Source organism: Formica exsecta, unplaced genomic scaffold (assembly GCF_003651465.1).
Source record: "Formica exsecta isolate Colony F162 unplaced genomic scaffold, ASM365146v1 scaffold1387, whole genome shotgun sequence".
Lineage (NCBI taxonomy): Eukaryota > Metazoa > Arthropoda > Insecta > Hymenoptera > Formicidae > Formica > Formica exsecta.
In genome coordinates, this window is record NW_021848718.1 from 56854 (window position 1) to 72469 (window position 15616).

The 15616-nt window shown below is 35.5% G+C and overlaps 3 protein-coding genes across 8 annotated transcripts in view; 1 reads left to right on the plus strand and 2 right to left on the minus strand.

Moving 5' to 3' along the window:
* Nucleotides 1–2232, minus strand: part of LOC115246121 (uncharacterized protein PF13_0277-like) — a 5245-nt gene extending 3013 nt beyond the window's left edge. Inside the window, exons 1-3 of one of the 2 annotated variants that reach the window (XM_029824750.1) lie at nucleotides 1606–2232; nucleotides 705–763; nucleotides 283–482 (exon numbers count right to left, since the gene is read on the minus strand). In XM_029824750.1, coding sequence (XP_029680610.1) covers nucleotides 283–482; nucleotides 705–761 — 257 coding nt within the window. In that variant the 5' untranslated portion in view covers nucleotides 762–763; nucleotides 1606–2232. Of the gene's footprint in view, nucleotides 1–282; nucleotides 483–704 lie in introns of both variants that reach the window. The other variant, XM_029824749.1, reaches the window with a different exon arrangement.
* Nucleotides 1–4349, plus strand: part of LOC115246125 (COMM domain-containing protein 4) — a 7478-nt gene extending 3129 nt beyond the window's left edge. The window contains exons 2-8 of the mRNA XM_029824751.1: nucleotides 2296–2346; nucleotides 2534–2605; nucleotides 2743–2808; nucleotides 3136–3175; nucleotides 3300–3500; nucleotides 3723–3869; nucleotides 4034–4349. Of these exons, the coding sequence (XP_029680611.1) occupies nucleotides 2344–2346; nucleotides 2534–2605; nucleotides 2743–2808; nucleotides 3136–3175; nucleotides 3300–3500; nucleotides 3723–3869; nucleotides 4034–4071 (567 nt within the window). The 5' untranslated portion in view covers nucleotides 2296–2343 and the 3' untranslated portion in view covers nucleotides 4072–4349. The remainder of the gene's footprint in view (nucleotides 1–2295; nucleotides 2347–2533; nucleotides 2606–2742; nucleotides 2809–3135; nucleotides 3176–3299; nucleotides 3501–3722; nucleotides 3870–4033) is intronic.
* A 674-nt stretch (nucleotides 4350–5023) lies between these two features.
* LOC115246120 (protein tincar) overlaps nucleotides 5024–15616 on the minus strand; it is a 141388-nt gene continuing 130795 nt past the window's right edge. For 3 of the 5 annotated variants that reach the window (XM_029824746.1, XM_029824744.1, XM_029824745.1), the window contains 6 exons: nucleotides 15046–15515; nucleotides 14460–14661; nucleotides 13681–13813; nucleotides 13342–13392; nucleotides 12634–12840; nucleotides 5024–12172 (listed from right to left, as the gene is read on the minus strand). In XM_029824746.1, the coding sequence (XP_029680606.1) occupies nucleotides 11093–12172; nucleotides 12634–12840; nucleotides 13342–13392; nucleotides 13681–13813; nucleotides 14460–14661; nucleotides 15046–15515 (2143 nt within the window). In that variant the 3' untranslated portion in view covers nucleotides 5024–11092. The remainder of the gene's footprint in view (nucleotides 12173–12633; nucleotides 12841–13341; nucleotides 13393–13680; nucleotides 13814–14459; nucleotides 14662–15045; nucleotides 15516–15616) is intronic. The other 2 variants (XM_029824747.1, XM_029824748.1) reach the window with 2 other exon arrangements.

The following is a 15616-nucleotide window of genomic DNA, read 5'->3' on the forward strand; positions in this document are numbered from 1 at the left end:
ATATATATAAATGAATCAGATTTTATATCATCTTATTATATAACTAGATGTATATGTGTGCTAATATATAAATTCTTCATTTTTACGTTGGCATATGTCATGTGAATCTCCAATGGTCTCTAATTTTTATATAATTATATATGTATGAAAATAATATTTCGAAAAAAATATATTTTAGAAATTAACTGGGTAAAATTTATGCCTTAACTTTTTAGTGTAAAAATAAGACCTTAAATATATATGTATATATTATATATATTATATTATATTGTACGTTATTACCTCATAAACATTAGCGAGGGCAATTTCTTGGAATCGCTAATGAACCGTGTTTTCGAAATTCGAGGAAGATGTCTTTCGTTGTCGTAATTTGAGAATTCTTCCACTTCGGAAGAAATTTCGTTCAGTGCTCGCTTTATTTTTTTATTCCCAAATTGTTTGCTGCGAACCCATACTGTTTTTGGTCTCAGATAATTCTCCATCTTAAAATAAAAACGATTACGCACATTGATGTAGTTATAATAAAATTTTAAATAATTACATATTTTCTCAGATAATTCTCATTAAAATCGATATTGAATACGACACTTTTAATACTTTTTTAAAACTATACATCTCTTTATTTTTAATAAAACAGTTATGTGTGATGTAGTGTTTATTTTAAATAGTTATAAATTAGATTTTACTATATAGATTTTACTTACTAGAATATTTTCGGACATTGCTATTGATAGTAAAGTGGCCAGTAATATCTTCTTCATTGCTAAAAGATAATTCATATTTATATAAATTTTGCATTTTACTTATTAATGTCATAATTTAATTATTTAATATAATATGAAAATAGTATCTGTCGATAGCGGCTTTATTACAGCGATCTTATTGTTATTTTGGGGATGTTTTTTATCTAAATTTACTTGTACAAATGTATAAGAAGATGCTTTTACCATCTATTATTATAACCATTCAACTAATGGTACAAAGTGACATACAGGTTTATTACAGTATCGATGTTCAATCATGTAATAGAAATGAAATCCAATTTTATTTTACCCTTTCTATATAATTCCATTAACTATCATAGAAGAATGTGTATACAGAGCATTTCATTACAAGATCATAATACAGCTAATGACGAATTTCTTAGGACACTCCTTATATTAAAATTTTTGTAGATAAGAATAATTTTATAATTAAATATAATGAAAATTATAATAAATGAAGCAAGAAGATCATCGAAAATTTATTAACGTTTTATTAATGCCGATTGATAAAATTCTATTTAAAAGCACATTCGCGGATCTTTATTACAAGTTTATACATTTAAAATAGTTGATAAATCTATACTTGTGATTCTATCAAAATCGCAATTAATTGCCAACCGAAAGATACATCGTCAAGATAAGAGAAAAATAAAATCATCATAACTTTTTAATAAGTCAACATAATTGTTATCTTACTTCCTTTTTTATATCAAAAAGTAATCTCTTATTAAATCTTAATTTTTAATAATGATGTAAAAACACAATTGCATTTATTAGTATCAGTTTATTGGTATCGCAGAGGAGTTTGCTGTTTTGTAAATTGATTATCGAAGTATCTTACCTGTTGCGGCGTTCACCTGTTGGTGAATATCCAGCGTTCGCGACTTCCTCGACTAGAATGGCAGTAGGCCGAGTCCTCTTCTGGTATTTATGTTCGCCATTCGAAACTCCCGTGGGCCATCTCCGTCGCGGTCGAAAGATTAGGCGGATTGCATGGGGAATTCGTTCACCTGACGCGGATACCCACGCATCCACTCCGCCAACGAGTGCAAACATTCTGACGTCCACGTTCGTTCGTCTTATGATATTTATTGTTAGAAATATTATCGGTAAGAAAAAGAGAAAGAGAAAGAGAAGAAAGGTATCGCGCAAGAGCAGCGTAGCAGAAAAGAGTCACGTAGTTTTCTCTCTCGAGGGTACACGCGACGGACCTTAACTGCGCAGTAGACGTAGTTATGATTGATGTAGGTTTCTCAAAGGGGGTCTAGAAGCTCGACGGTCAATTCCAGTGATATTGGTCAAACATATCGTAAGAGTGCATAGGACAAACACGACTCAGTCGTGAATTTTGTATAAATGATTATTTTAGAATCTCTCCCTTTTTCTTTTTCGAAAATTGTATTCAAATATAATATATAATAAGAATAATCAGGATTTTTTTATATGTCGCTTTTTGCATCTCTTTAAGTTTTTTATTGTAATAACAATATAATCTAATTTTTAAGAATTGTGCTTATAATCTGATTTTTAGGTAAAAAAAACGAAGTCAGTGTGAAAACAAACTAGGAAATTAATCAAAATGGTAAGATTTTCAACTCATAAAATTATTTTATGTCGCAAAAATTATTTTTCACGATTGTAATATTTCAAATGAATAAAATCAGAAGGTATCATCAGAAAGTAAACTTATAAACTTCTAAAATAAGGAATAAATTTTTGTATAATTTTAACGTCTTTAAATTTATTTGTATATATATATTTTATATTAGAGATTCAGATTTCTTGGTGATGGCGACTGTCCAGATTGGTTGCTGGCGGAAATCAACACACTTTCGCGAATGGTATTGATCAACTTGATTTAATAGTCTCGTTTTTAAATTGTATAGACAATTTCTAATAATATACTATTAGAGAGAATCTCGCCAGAGATTAGAAACATTCAGACTATTTTTTTCGAAATTTAATATTTTATTTCTAGACTTCGATTAAAATGAAAATGCTAGGCCAAGCAGTGGCTAAATATTTAACAGAAGGAGAACTTGATGTAAGTTGTATTTTATCGTTAATTGTCAGCATGAAATTATGTGTCTTTCTGTCGCTAACATTATTATAGGCCAGTAAGAAAATTGATTTTATTTGAAATATTGTAGTTTTTCGTGTGCGCTATATTGCTAAAATTTGTCGCATTAAATAATGCTCTCTTTTAACAATCATATAGAAATATTTTTGTGATTTGCATTATTTTTTATAAATTTAAATTAATTGCTCGAGAAGTAAAATATAAAGCAAAGAAAACGATTATTAAAATTGGTGTACGCATATATATTTTTTATTTTAAATATATAATTTTTAATCGCATTAATTTTTTTAGGAGGAAAAGATAAAAAAGATCACACAAGACGCTAAACTTGGTGCGTGTAATATTTGTTGCATCATTATTATTATATACTCAATGCATCATTATTATTACAATCATAAAATTAAATCGCGCGATAAATAATTGAAAGATAAAGAAGTATAGATATTCTTATTCAGATGTAAACGATGCAAAGGCAATGGTGGCCGCTCTCGAATTAATCTTTACATCTTCCGCTCGTTATGGTGTTTCTGCTGCTGACTTGAGCAGTGAGCTGCAACAATTGGGACTTCCACGAGAGCATAGCACTGCCGTAGCAAGACTTCACACAGATCACTGTTCTCAGATCACGGCTGTTCTTTCATCTCAATCTTTAAGAGGTGATTGGTCTAAATACCACATTTTTGTAAGATCAGAGAAATTTTAAAAATGCGAGCTAGCATCAGCTTCAATTCTTGGAATTAAAAAAATCTTTGTTTAATTTATAGATTTTTCTTCTGATATATCATATTGTTATATCTTTAAATGTATCTGATAATATTTTTCCATCTCCGCAAATGATTTAGTTTACGTGTGTTAAAATTTGCTTTTAATTTTTGTAGTCAGTCGCTTGTCCTCCATTGAAGTACTACCTTGCGATACTACTTCGCCTGTTTCCACAGTGACATTAAAGTTGAAGAAAATAGACGGCAATGAAGAAGATTCCACTATAAACATCTCGAAAGATGACGTACAAGTATTATTGAAAGGTATGGGAATAGTTTAGTTCTTACGAAGTTTGTAAATAAAACTTATTTTTTAAATTCAATTATTTAAAATCCATTTTACTACGAATTTTTGACTTTAATACAGTTTCATACAGTTTATTACGAAATATTCTTTTTTCATCATGTTTTTTCTTTCGTCTTTTCAGAATTAAAAAGAGCCCGGGCGCTAATGGAAAATTTGTGAATACTTAATAATAATTAGAATTTTCACATTGTATTGTAATCACTGCACAATTCGCCGATAAAAATATGTACTATTACAATAAAAATGAGATGAAGGAAATCTTTTAATTTCTGTAAGATGGATCGAGGAATGGAAAATATCTCGTGCGGATATTCAGTGAATAATTTACTTTTATTCTCTTAGTAAATGAATATACAAAGTTTACATTTAATTTACTGGTTTATACGATGCATTGAATAATATTGATACGTTGTGACAATAATAAATGTCGCTGTTAATAATCGCGCGTGTCATTCTTCCCTCTGCCCTTGCGTTCATTCGAGCACGATGGTCAGAACGTGTCGGAGATCGTCGGTTATTAAAATATCTAAATCAAAGTGTGCACAAAGAATAATGTATAGACTCATTCGCGAAACGTATTATATACCCTGTGTGCTTTCAGCCGTCGAGGCTCATTTTTCCCGACCTGTCGAGGCTGTATCCGAAAACACACGCGCGAAGCTGAACGAAATACACGAAGCGAACATTTTGCACAGACAGGAAAAAGGAATGTTCTGCGGGTTTAGAATCTGTAGGCCAGCATGGTAAAGATTCCTCAGGAATCAGGGAAATCGTTCGAAAAGCTTAATTATGCTTCGGACTAATCGGAAAATGTGAGCAATCGGAAAAAGAAAAAAAAACGAGGTTTACTTTGCGGGAAAAAATTAGCTTTGGCATCGTGCTCCGTGAGTATTTTGGGGCGCGCAAAGCGGTAGCGTTTACAATCGTTTAGTTCGAATAAATACCGAGGCTAATCTAATCAGTCTTTATACAATTATTCGTACACATTCGCTGTATATGTGTCCGTCTCGTTCGCGCTCTCACACGCACGCATTCATTCGCACTCTCGCGATTCTCTTCACTCTCGACGCGACTCTTAATTATTTACAAATATTTCGGAAGAATTAAGCGCTTTCTTTTTTTTTCTTTCTCTCTCTCTCTCTCTCTCGCGATTATACACACGTTCCTGGGACGCGACTCTTTTTGGAGGGCTCTGACCGGCTCTTTCTTCAACGCTCTTGGTGTGGTGGAACCAAGAATTTCGCATGATCAATGATTAAATAATAAGAAAAAAAAAAATATTTTGATCAGCCAATTTTTTTCTCTTTTAGTATCACTAACTTCGTATCCTTAACCTTGTATAGACGAGCTTATAAATCTTATATAAAAATGTTAAAATCAAATGGATCTTATGTATTTTTCATTGAAATTTTTATTCCGGTTTGATATTGTTAAATATTTATTTTAAATAAATAAAAGTCTATCTATAAATAAGGATTAAAATATATCTATTAAAGTAATTATCTTTTGTTTGAAAGAGAATTTTTAGATAAGCTGTCGTGTTATTTCTTCTATTACGGTGTTGTAATGATATGCATAAAGTAAAATACGACGATACAAAAAACTTCGCTGATAAATATATATGCTAGTTAAGATTACATACTCTCGTCAACGGGTTAAGATACGAGCGATTCAAGGCTGTCTGTCATGACAATAGCAATATTCCTTGCTTCCGAAACGCCCCCGGTGCGGAGCCTTCCTCGACTGCCAACGGTCACATATCTACGTCTAGGTTCTAGCCGGATCTAAAACGAATTAGAGTACGGTCGCTGACACTAGACGGTAAAAAAATATTTCTGCGAGAGGCAGCTTTTGTATCTCATTGCCGCGCTCGATTTCTCGCGTACGTCGACATCGACTACGTGATTTTAATGCAAGTATAACGAAGCAATATCGTCGAGAGCGGAGCGAGCATCCCTGCAAATCATTTGGACACAGATATGCGATATATATATTGATACAAATATGTAAATTTTATGAGAAAGAATTTTGTATGTATGCGAATATAAAACAATGAAATATGTATTTCTGTTTCTTTAGAAGAGATGGAAAGAAATACAGAAATAATAACTTAATATTTTTTATCGAATCTGAAATGAAAAAACAATTTTTCTATTTAATATCAAATAAATAACGAAAAATAGATTAATTTATATATTTTAAATTTTGCGAAAGTAAAGTTAAATATATGTGTCTTAATATATGTATATCGAGAGATGCGTGCCCTATTGTCGACGATAACTATTTTCTATGATAGTCGTCACGATTACGCCGTAGCAATATCCGTCGCATTTAAAGTGCAGTTATCAAAAGATAGGTTTCTTTCTTTGTGCTACTACTGCCTTGTGCATTCTTCAAAAATTGTATCAATGGCGATTGCAACGGCGCGATCAAGGATATATCAATTGTGTATACATGTGCTTGCGCTATCAGAAATCTTCGTTGAACATTTGATGATAAATTATGAATATTAATCGAAAGGTCTAAGTTTATTATTCTTCTTGTGTTCTTACGATTCTCTAAAGAGTGTTGAGAATGTAATAATCAATGGATTCGAGTAAATGTTTAATTTTATATACAAACGCAACAAACAATTAAAAAAAATAATAATCTTGAAAATAAATTGAAAAGAGCCTGATAAAATAAATAAAAGAATTAATTCAAAAATAATTAAAAATTAGAGATTAATGAAAAAATTTGATCTACATGTATAATGAAATCTTTGTTTAAATTTCTCTTTTATTATATAAAAAATAGAAAATAAATATAGAAAGCTACGATAAAAAAAATATACATCGAAAATCAATTTGTTTAAATCAATCAAAAATGCAAGATACGACTAAATTGTATTGTTGATGTTAATAATGTATATTTTTAAATCAAAAATTTATAACACGCTGATTACAAACAGTATGTGTTGCAACGAAGATTTCTTGAAACGGATTTGGAAGAAAGTGTCATATACTTGCATTGAGAAAAATATGTGATTCTAGCGTTAAGTACCTACTCTGAAACAGAATCAAGGGTAGAGAGCATTATTACACACTACGTCAGGACTATGACCGAGAAAGATAGAATAAAGATTCTTTCAAATTTCTATTCAAAAGTCTTCCTACGAAAATTCTCCCATTCTTTTTCTCGTTTATTAGCGTATTGAAAATAGCCATTAAAAAATATGTTCGCGTACTGCGTTGGATATTATTAGAGCTCATTGATCATTAAGAAGTCTGGTCCAGCCCTTGATTGATGCTTCGTGTGCTATTGCTTGAGTATCCTCGTAAATGTCTTCGCGAAATGCATGGTCCTTGCGAGATGATATGTACGATCGGCAAATGACAAAGCGCTCGTTTTTAAATCGTTTATAAAAATGTCTGATTTGCCGTTCGTGATCAATTGGTCGATCTTTTGTGCTTCTATAGGTACTTTCCACACATCTTACAAGACAATACATATATTCCTGCTTCAGAAAAGATTGAGACTCAAAATTTAACTGCACTACAATTCGATATCTCATGAATTCACGTGAATATCTAGATGTTAATATACTGTAATAGAATGAAGTTTCTCCTTGATACAGTGATTAAGATCAATCATTACAACCCGCTAGATTTGCACTCGGATTACTCATCACATTTTCTCTCGCATAATATCTTAAGTAAATGGAAAGCGCAAAATTTTCCAGAATAGGTCTATGATCTTGTAAGATATTAATATATCTATTCGCATAACAACTTGTAACAGAAATATTCTATGAACAAGGCTGGGGGGAACGCTGCTATTTCTAGTACAACTGGAAGATATTGAAAAATACAGACATTTGGTTTCATATTGCATTGTCTCATCTCGCGCGAAGTATGAGTTCTGAATAATGTCTTAAGAACGCTCATATTTTCTTTTTATTGTTGCAGTCATCTTTACGGAATGCGTAAACTTTTTTTGCTAACAGTCACATGTTACACTGGCATACAATCGCATAACATTTGTTTATCAATTGTATTCGTGTTTTCATTATATCAATGATTATAAAAAGTGTTTTTGCATTTATCAAATAAGTGTACTGTTTCATCTGTTTCAAAAAACGGTACGTACATATTTGTACAAAGTTGATAATGTATGATAACATATCTGATGTGCAGTAATAATAATGTCGATTTTATAAATTGACATAAATTTTAGGTATTATTCGAATAAACTTTTAAATCAGTGGACTCGTTTAATAATATTTCTTATTGTTATAAATTATATATCGTATGGATTGTTTATTTCGATTTTAATTGAAGCAATGTAATTCCATTTGTCTGAATTCAACTTACGTCAAAGTTCCATCCTTTTTTAGCTCATCGCAATCTAACGGAAAGTCAAAATTCGCTGGTTTACATATAATCGAATTCGTTTCTGTTCTGGAAAAATCAAATTTGATAATATTGTTACAAATAATCACAAATCAAAGATGCATTATCATGAGATGCAACATTTCTTTAATACTAATATATATTGGGCGGATTACGAAATTGATTTGTATTATTGACTTCGAATACGATCTTTTCGGAAGAATTGTCGAAAAGCGGAGGATATGAAACGAACGTTGCGTCATAATATATGCGGCGATATTTATTACATTAGATTGCGAGGAAAGACTCGAGAATATAATGCTTCGCGAGACCAGTCTCTGCCATCACGCGTCTCATAAAGTGATATATAGTCGCGAAAGAACGCAACTTGGCGAACCTATGCTTTATTTTATTTATTTATTTTTTTACGCATGTACCCATAGCATACGCACAAGTAAATGCTAGGTACAAGTAAACGAGTACGATTGATTACTTACATTCACGAAAGGACGAAATAACATGGCAGTTGATGAAATAAGTAAATATACACATAATAGAGATCTATAGATCTTCACGATTAAGTGGCAGTAATCGTTTCACTTGCCATAGATTGCGCCTGTCTTTCTCTTCTTATAGTGTGTTAACGATTCGTTCGTACATATTCGCAGGCATTAAATAAATACTCGTTGTATTGACTTAAATAATATCAACAGACAGAGAGAAATCTCAGATGAAAAACGTTAGAAAAGAAAAAGATAAAATAAGATATACGAAATTCTCTCGCAAGTGCGCGTGCATTTTGTGCAAATAAATAAATAGCGCACACTATTTTCGCGATAAATCATCTTCAGTTTTTACTCATATATTACATATATAGTTGCCTTTCTCTGATTTATGCTAATTGTGTGCTTATCAATTTCGATGGCACTGTTGATATCGCAAATCGTACGATACGATTATTGTAGAAGACAGAAAATTATATCGTTATCAAGCCATAAAAATATTTAACATAACGGTATATTTGCGTAATTTGCTGCAAATATTATCAAGGCCGAGGATCGTACGATTGCACAATCTGCACTGCATTTTAGAGTAACTCATATAAAACCGCTTAACGCGTATTATCTCGTGCATAATTCCTAAATGTACAATTCGTAGAAAATTCGACAAATAAACATTTATCTCGCTGACGAACTTGATATGATATAAATCTATGAAAAAAAAAAGAAACAAAAATGACCACAAAAACGAATTAAAGAAAGAAGATAAATATTGCGCATAGTTTGAACGTGCATTCAACGTGAGAATGCTTTTCTTCTTCTAATCTTATCGCATATAGCTGACTCTTATTAGAGTCGCAGTATAAACAAACAATTAGCAATGTGTGTACAAATTACGATTTAACAAAATTTACAATTATATCTCGGTAGAAAAAAGATCTTAATTATTAATATATTATAAAAGCGTATGCTTACAAAGGAGCAACCCGACTTGTTTTCACATTTTTTCTTAATCGACTAATCCTTAATTCACTCTATACACGAATTTTATTTAGGACAACACAATAACTTTTTCCATATCTAAAATGGGATAACTATTATTATTCTCACTCTCGGCCACCGTTTCATTTTCGGCATTAAATGGCGTTAAAGCGCTGATTTTCTTAGTACGTCGAACACACCTCTGCCCCGTGAGAGATAATATAATGGAAAAGATTGATTTTAACTATATAAGCACTATAATATAAGCGTTCGACACTTATCGAAAGACATTTGCGCAAACTCGAGTAGAGATTTATTATTACTGATATACTTACCGTTAAGAGTAATCTTTCTTTTAAATTGCGCACGCACTGCGTATGTATAAATGTATTACGTAATAATTTGCATAATTATTTATTGTTGCACGATTTGAGTATTTCGCATTAACCAGGATGAATTTTTTGAACCAGTATCTATTCTTTTATTATTTCGATTACTATCTCCGCTTTCTTAAGATATTTCCTTTTATTGCTGCGTGATTAAAGATTAGATAAAATAGAGGAATCACAACGTATAGGATATGTATGTGTGTGTGTAACGAAATTGGTGCCTTCAAATTACAGTTATTACCTTCATATAAACTACCCCTGTGCGATATTTATATACTTATATCTTGTCTTTTCACGCACATTGCTTATTCAAATAAATATAATTTTTACGTTTTACGCACATGATTTATGCACGATAAATTCTATGTTAATATATCATAGACATACTTATATATAAATAATTAGGTGAGATCTTATCGTGTTAGATCAGATTATAAAAAATAGAGGTAATACGTATCGAGGAATGCCATATTTATACGCTAGCAAACGGCAGAAATGTCGTGATATGTCGTTTCAATCTTAATCTGATTTCCTTTCCTTTAAATTTTGGCATATGTATATGAGCAAGAGATATAAAATACATGAAAGCTTCTTCTAATGAGATACATACCTGGTAATGCGACACATTAAATACGTACAATTCTGCGTGAGTCGTAAAGATTTTGAAGCGAAATATTCACAACAGCTCGTCTCGAGTTCGCGCAAAAACCTTCTTTCTGCCTGCCTATTATGTTTCTATCACTTCTCCTTTATTTCCGAAATAAGCCCTTGGAGGACGTCGTGACATTGATACGTCATGTCTGGAAACTACAATCCCCTCCGATATCGATCAGCGGGGCAAAATGTCATTACGAAAATACCAAGTATCACCCTGACACACTCAGCGATTCGAGTTCTCAGCGGCGTGATCTCTAACACCTACAGGGAGTCATCGCGTATTTTAATGCGGCAAACACGTGTCGGAGTCCCCGCTGCTGGCCATGGAGAAGTTGGCCGAGTCCCGGTCGCTCTGTCGGATCTGCGCGGTGACCGTGAGCTTGTTGTTGCTCTGCGGCATTTGCGGGAAGGTATGATGACCCGGCAAGGCCCAGGGCTGGGTGTGCAATTGCACCGGCGGGAATCTCTTAACGAACGGATTGCCGGCCGCGTTGTGAAGTAGCCTGACGCCGTTATGATGTGATGGCAGCGTCGTATGCGCCGGCATGGTGGTGTGAACTTGCGGCGGCACGAAGGTGTGCCTCGGCACAGAACCGCAGCTGCCGGTGGACCCGCCGCTCATGTTTGCCGCGGCCACACTATGAGACGCATGCGGCAACGGCATCGTCGAGCAATGCGGATAAGTGACGATAGGTTGTGTGGGATAGTGCGGCAGGGTCGCGGACGAGGCCTGTATGCGGATGTCGTTGCTTTCGGTGAACGAGGTCATCCGCATGTTGGTGGACCGGCCGAACGGTTCCTCCTTCGCGTTCAGCGGATCCGTGAGCTTCGTTCTCGAGAGCTTGCGACGGATCACGACCGTTGCCTCGTTCGGATTCTCGAGGATAACCGCCGGGCAGCCGACGCCGATCTCGTTGCCGACGGCGTTGCTGAACGGCGGCACGTGGTTCACATACTGCGGCGAGGAGAAAGACTGGCTAGTGCCGGGGCGGCTACTGGGCGGCGAGAAAGTCGTGTTCGCCGTGGGTGGCTGAGTGCCACGCTGAAGAGAACAGCTGCGCCACTGCTCGCGCGGTTCCTCGCGCGGCTCCCCGGTCAGGTCGTCCACGCTGGTCGCCCGACGTTGAGAGCTGCTGTGGCTGGCGTTGCTCGCGTTACTCGCGTTACTGTGCACGCCGCTCGACGTCTCGCTGTTACTGCTGGTGTTGCTGTGTCCGGTCACTGAACCGGCTCCACCGCCGCTACCGCCACCCACCGCATCCAAGGGCGGCGAGTTCGACGAGTCCGAGCGTGGTGTCAACTCCTCGTGCGGCATCCCTGAATCCGCGCGGCGCAGACATCGCGGCGTCTGTCCACCGTTCATCTGGAAAACATCATCGGAGACTGATTTACGATCGCGGTTCTGCTATAATACCAAGCAACGGCAACATATATAACTAGAATACATGGAAAGACGATGCAAAGATACATTGAGATAATTACATTGCAATCTACTTTTCTTTGATAGCGTACATTTTCTCTTTCTATTAACTTTTCATGATTTTGGCTACGAGGATATAAGGATAATGTGGAGTTGCATGCAGAGTTGCAATAAATGTGAGATTGTCGATGCACAATTCTACGAGAATGATTAAGGTTTATTAACAAAAATATATTTAGACGATGTTATCTATAACAATAAATAAATACATAATGAACATTCAATTTCGTGTATACAGTTATTAATTAATTAAACATATTTAGATTAATGCCGAATATCTCCAGTGCAATGACAACCTCATGTCTTCGTCTACGTGGACAATGCGCGGTTAAGGTTGTTAGTACCTGGGCGTTCGTAGTTAGTGGCGCCGTGATAATATCAGTGGTTGGTGCAGATGTTGGAGTTGGAGGTGGTAGCGGAAGCGGTTCTTCCGGGGGATCGGGTAAAGGATCAGGAGTCAAAAGAGGCGAGGGATCACCTTCCGATGGTTGTAGATCGCGATTCGCATTCGCGTAGTAAGTCACTTGATCGTCGTTCACGCACTCGAGCAACTGTCAAAAGGCGACACTATTAGTATTCGCGCAGTGACGTTTTAGTTTCATGCGTAACGATTATAAATATCAATTCACAAAAACTGTAAGAAGTATTTTCATGTATTTATATAAAATTAAAGTTGCGACAACATTGCCAACTATTTATTGTCTAATTGCCAAGCTATGAATGCTTCGTGTAATTAAATTATATGTGTCAATATTAAAAACAATATATATATATATATATATATATATATGTTATAATAATTGCTTTTTTTATGTCTATTAATAATACAAGCTATTTCATAAAACTATTATATATATACTATTTTTCAATAATAATATTATAATATATAATCATTAAAGAAAAATCTATTAATTAATATTTATATTATGTCCATTCATTCAAATAAATTCTATAAATCATGTCTATTACAGGATTTGTTAGTGGACGGTTAAGAACACACACGCAGTTATAATTGATACGTCACAGTAAAAAAAAAATTATGTGTATCTTACATTCCTGAATTTAGGTATACCATCCCTACGACTTATCGGCCATCTTTGCCACTGTCAAATGCAAAGAAAATCTTTAAATTAAAAGCAGCCGAAAGTGCGATGAAAGCGTATTCGGTGTAGTAAAATATGATAAGTAACGAATATAATAATAAGCAACAATTTCTCTTTCTTGAATCATAAAATTGCTAAAAATGCTTCATTAAAATTCCCAATTCTTAATAATAAACTTTTATACAAAAAGAAAAAATCAAATGTTTCACATATAAGAAAGTGATAAAACTAGTAAAATAATATATTTTTCTTTTATGAATCAACTTACATTATAAGATTAGAGCTTACCTTATTCTCTTCAGAGGTGGTATCCTCGGCTGGGTCCATTGAGTTGATTAACGGTAATTCGCGTAACGTGGCGTAATCTCCGTCATCGTCAGGCCCGCCGTCGGCGACACCTCGTCTGGCTTTTCCCTTATTACTAGAAATCAGAAATGGCAATCGAAAAGTGTCCTGCGATCTCGTGCGATTATACAACGATTGCTGAAGAAAGATGGAGAAACGGGTGATAAGGCGATTTGGATATAATAAATCAAGCGGAATAAATATGGATATATATACAGATAAAGTATGAAGAAATTTTTGAAAGGTTTGCAATTTTTTTCGTGAACTACCACACGCATAATGATAAATTTCAATTCTAGATAAAAGATCTTGATAACATCAACAAGGGATAGAAAAAATAAATAGAACATATTGCGAGAGAGCATAATAACGTGAACGAGTCATACTTTAGGTGAATATTTTATACGTAGCATGGTTTCAATACATCGTGCTTTATCGAAATAAAATCCAAGCTTCCCAATATATACACAAACAAAGCTATATTTAATGTACTCAGTGTGTTCTTTCATCATGGCAATATACGGCAGAAATAAATATAGCTACAAAATTAATAACGTTCGTTGGAAAAATTTAGCTTCGTATCGAATACTTCAGGCACGGTGAAGAATTGTATAAAAGCGCTACTTGTATTATTGTAGTAATATATCGTGGACAAAGAGTGGTGAAAGCGTAGAAACAGATACACAAAGACACCAAGAGAGAGGAGGGAGGAGGGTAGTTACCGCGAGCCTGACGTACTAGGCAGGTCGTTAAAGGTGACCTTATGCTTGAGCTTCTTGTTCAGCCAACCCTTGTCGGACGTCGGTGCACCGCCGGTGTCGCTCGGGGATTGCGCGGGCGAGGGGCGTAATTTCGGCCTAAGCCAGTAGATCTGCTCGTCACCGTCAGCCGTCGATTCGCCGTCGACTCCATCGACGTTTCCGCCTGCAACGGACGCGGAAAGAGAATGAATCACTTTTGAGCGATATTAGCCGCTCGTACTTTTCATCGATCAAAATTAAAATCCCTACGACTCATTCTATTTTACGCTCGATAACTTGCTACTGTTTTTCTTCATTTCGCAAGTAAAAAGAAAGAAATATCTTTATAAAAAAAATCTTTGCGTAAAAAATATATACAGGGTGCGGCATTTATAGTGACGCGGGCATATTTTTCGGAAACGAAGTGAGATATCAAAAAAAACGAATCAATCCTTTATCTAACAACGTGGAATCTATTGTAAAAAAAGAGAAGTATGTATGTCTAATAACTGTGCGCAAATTCAAACTTTCGAATTTTGAAGGCACCTTCGCCGCTGTGTCTTCTCACCTTGCGATCGAGCTTTCCTTTCCATAGCGGCTTTCTGTATGACGCTCATGATAGCCCTTTTCGGCGAAGTGTCAGCGATAGTGTAAGTTCTGCCGTTACCGACAACGAGCAAAGGCGCGCTGGTGCCGTCCTCATCGTCCCTGGTCGACAGCAGGTCGACGTCGGTCACGAGTTTGACCGACCTCGCGGATCTCACGGTGGCGCGTCCGATGGTCACGCGCAGCTTGAACGTCCAGCGCTGCTTGACGGTGAGAAATATCCAGAGTAACAGCCAGAGGAAGAGGTGGACTATCGTGCCGATGATGCAGGCGAGGATGGCGCCGTCCAGGCTACCGCGGTACACCACGGTGTAGTCGTAGAGTAATGGGGCGCCGCAAATCGCGATCGCCAGGAACACGACCAGGGCAGCGCAGTGTGGCAAATAGACCCAGCCGTTGCCGTCACGGCTGTCTTTAGACAGGATCACACGAATGGGGCGCCGATCGCCAGGAACACGACCAGGGCAGCGCAGTGTGGCAAATAGACCCAGCCGTTGCCGTCACGGCTGTCTTTAGACAGGATAGACAGGATC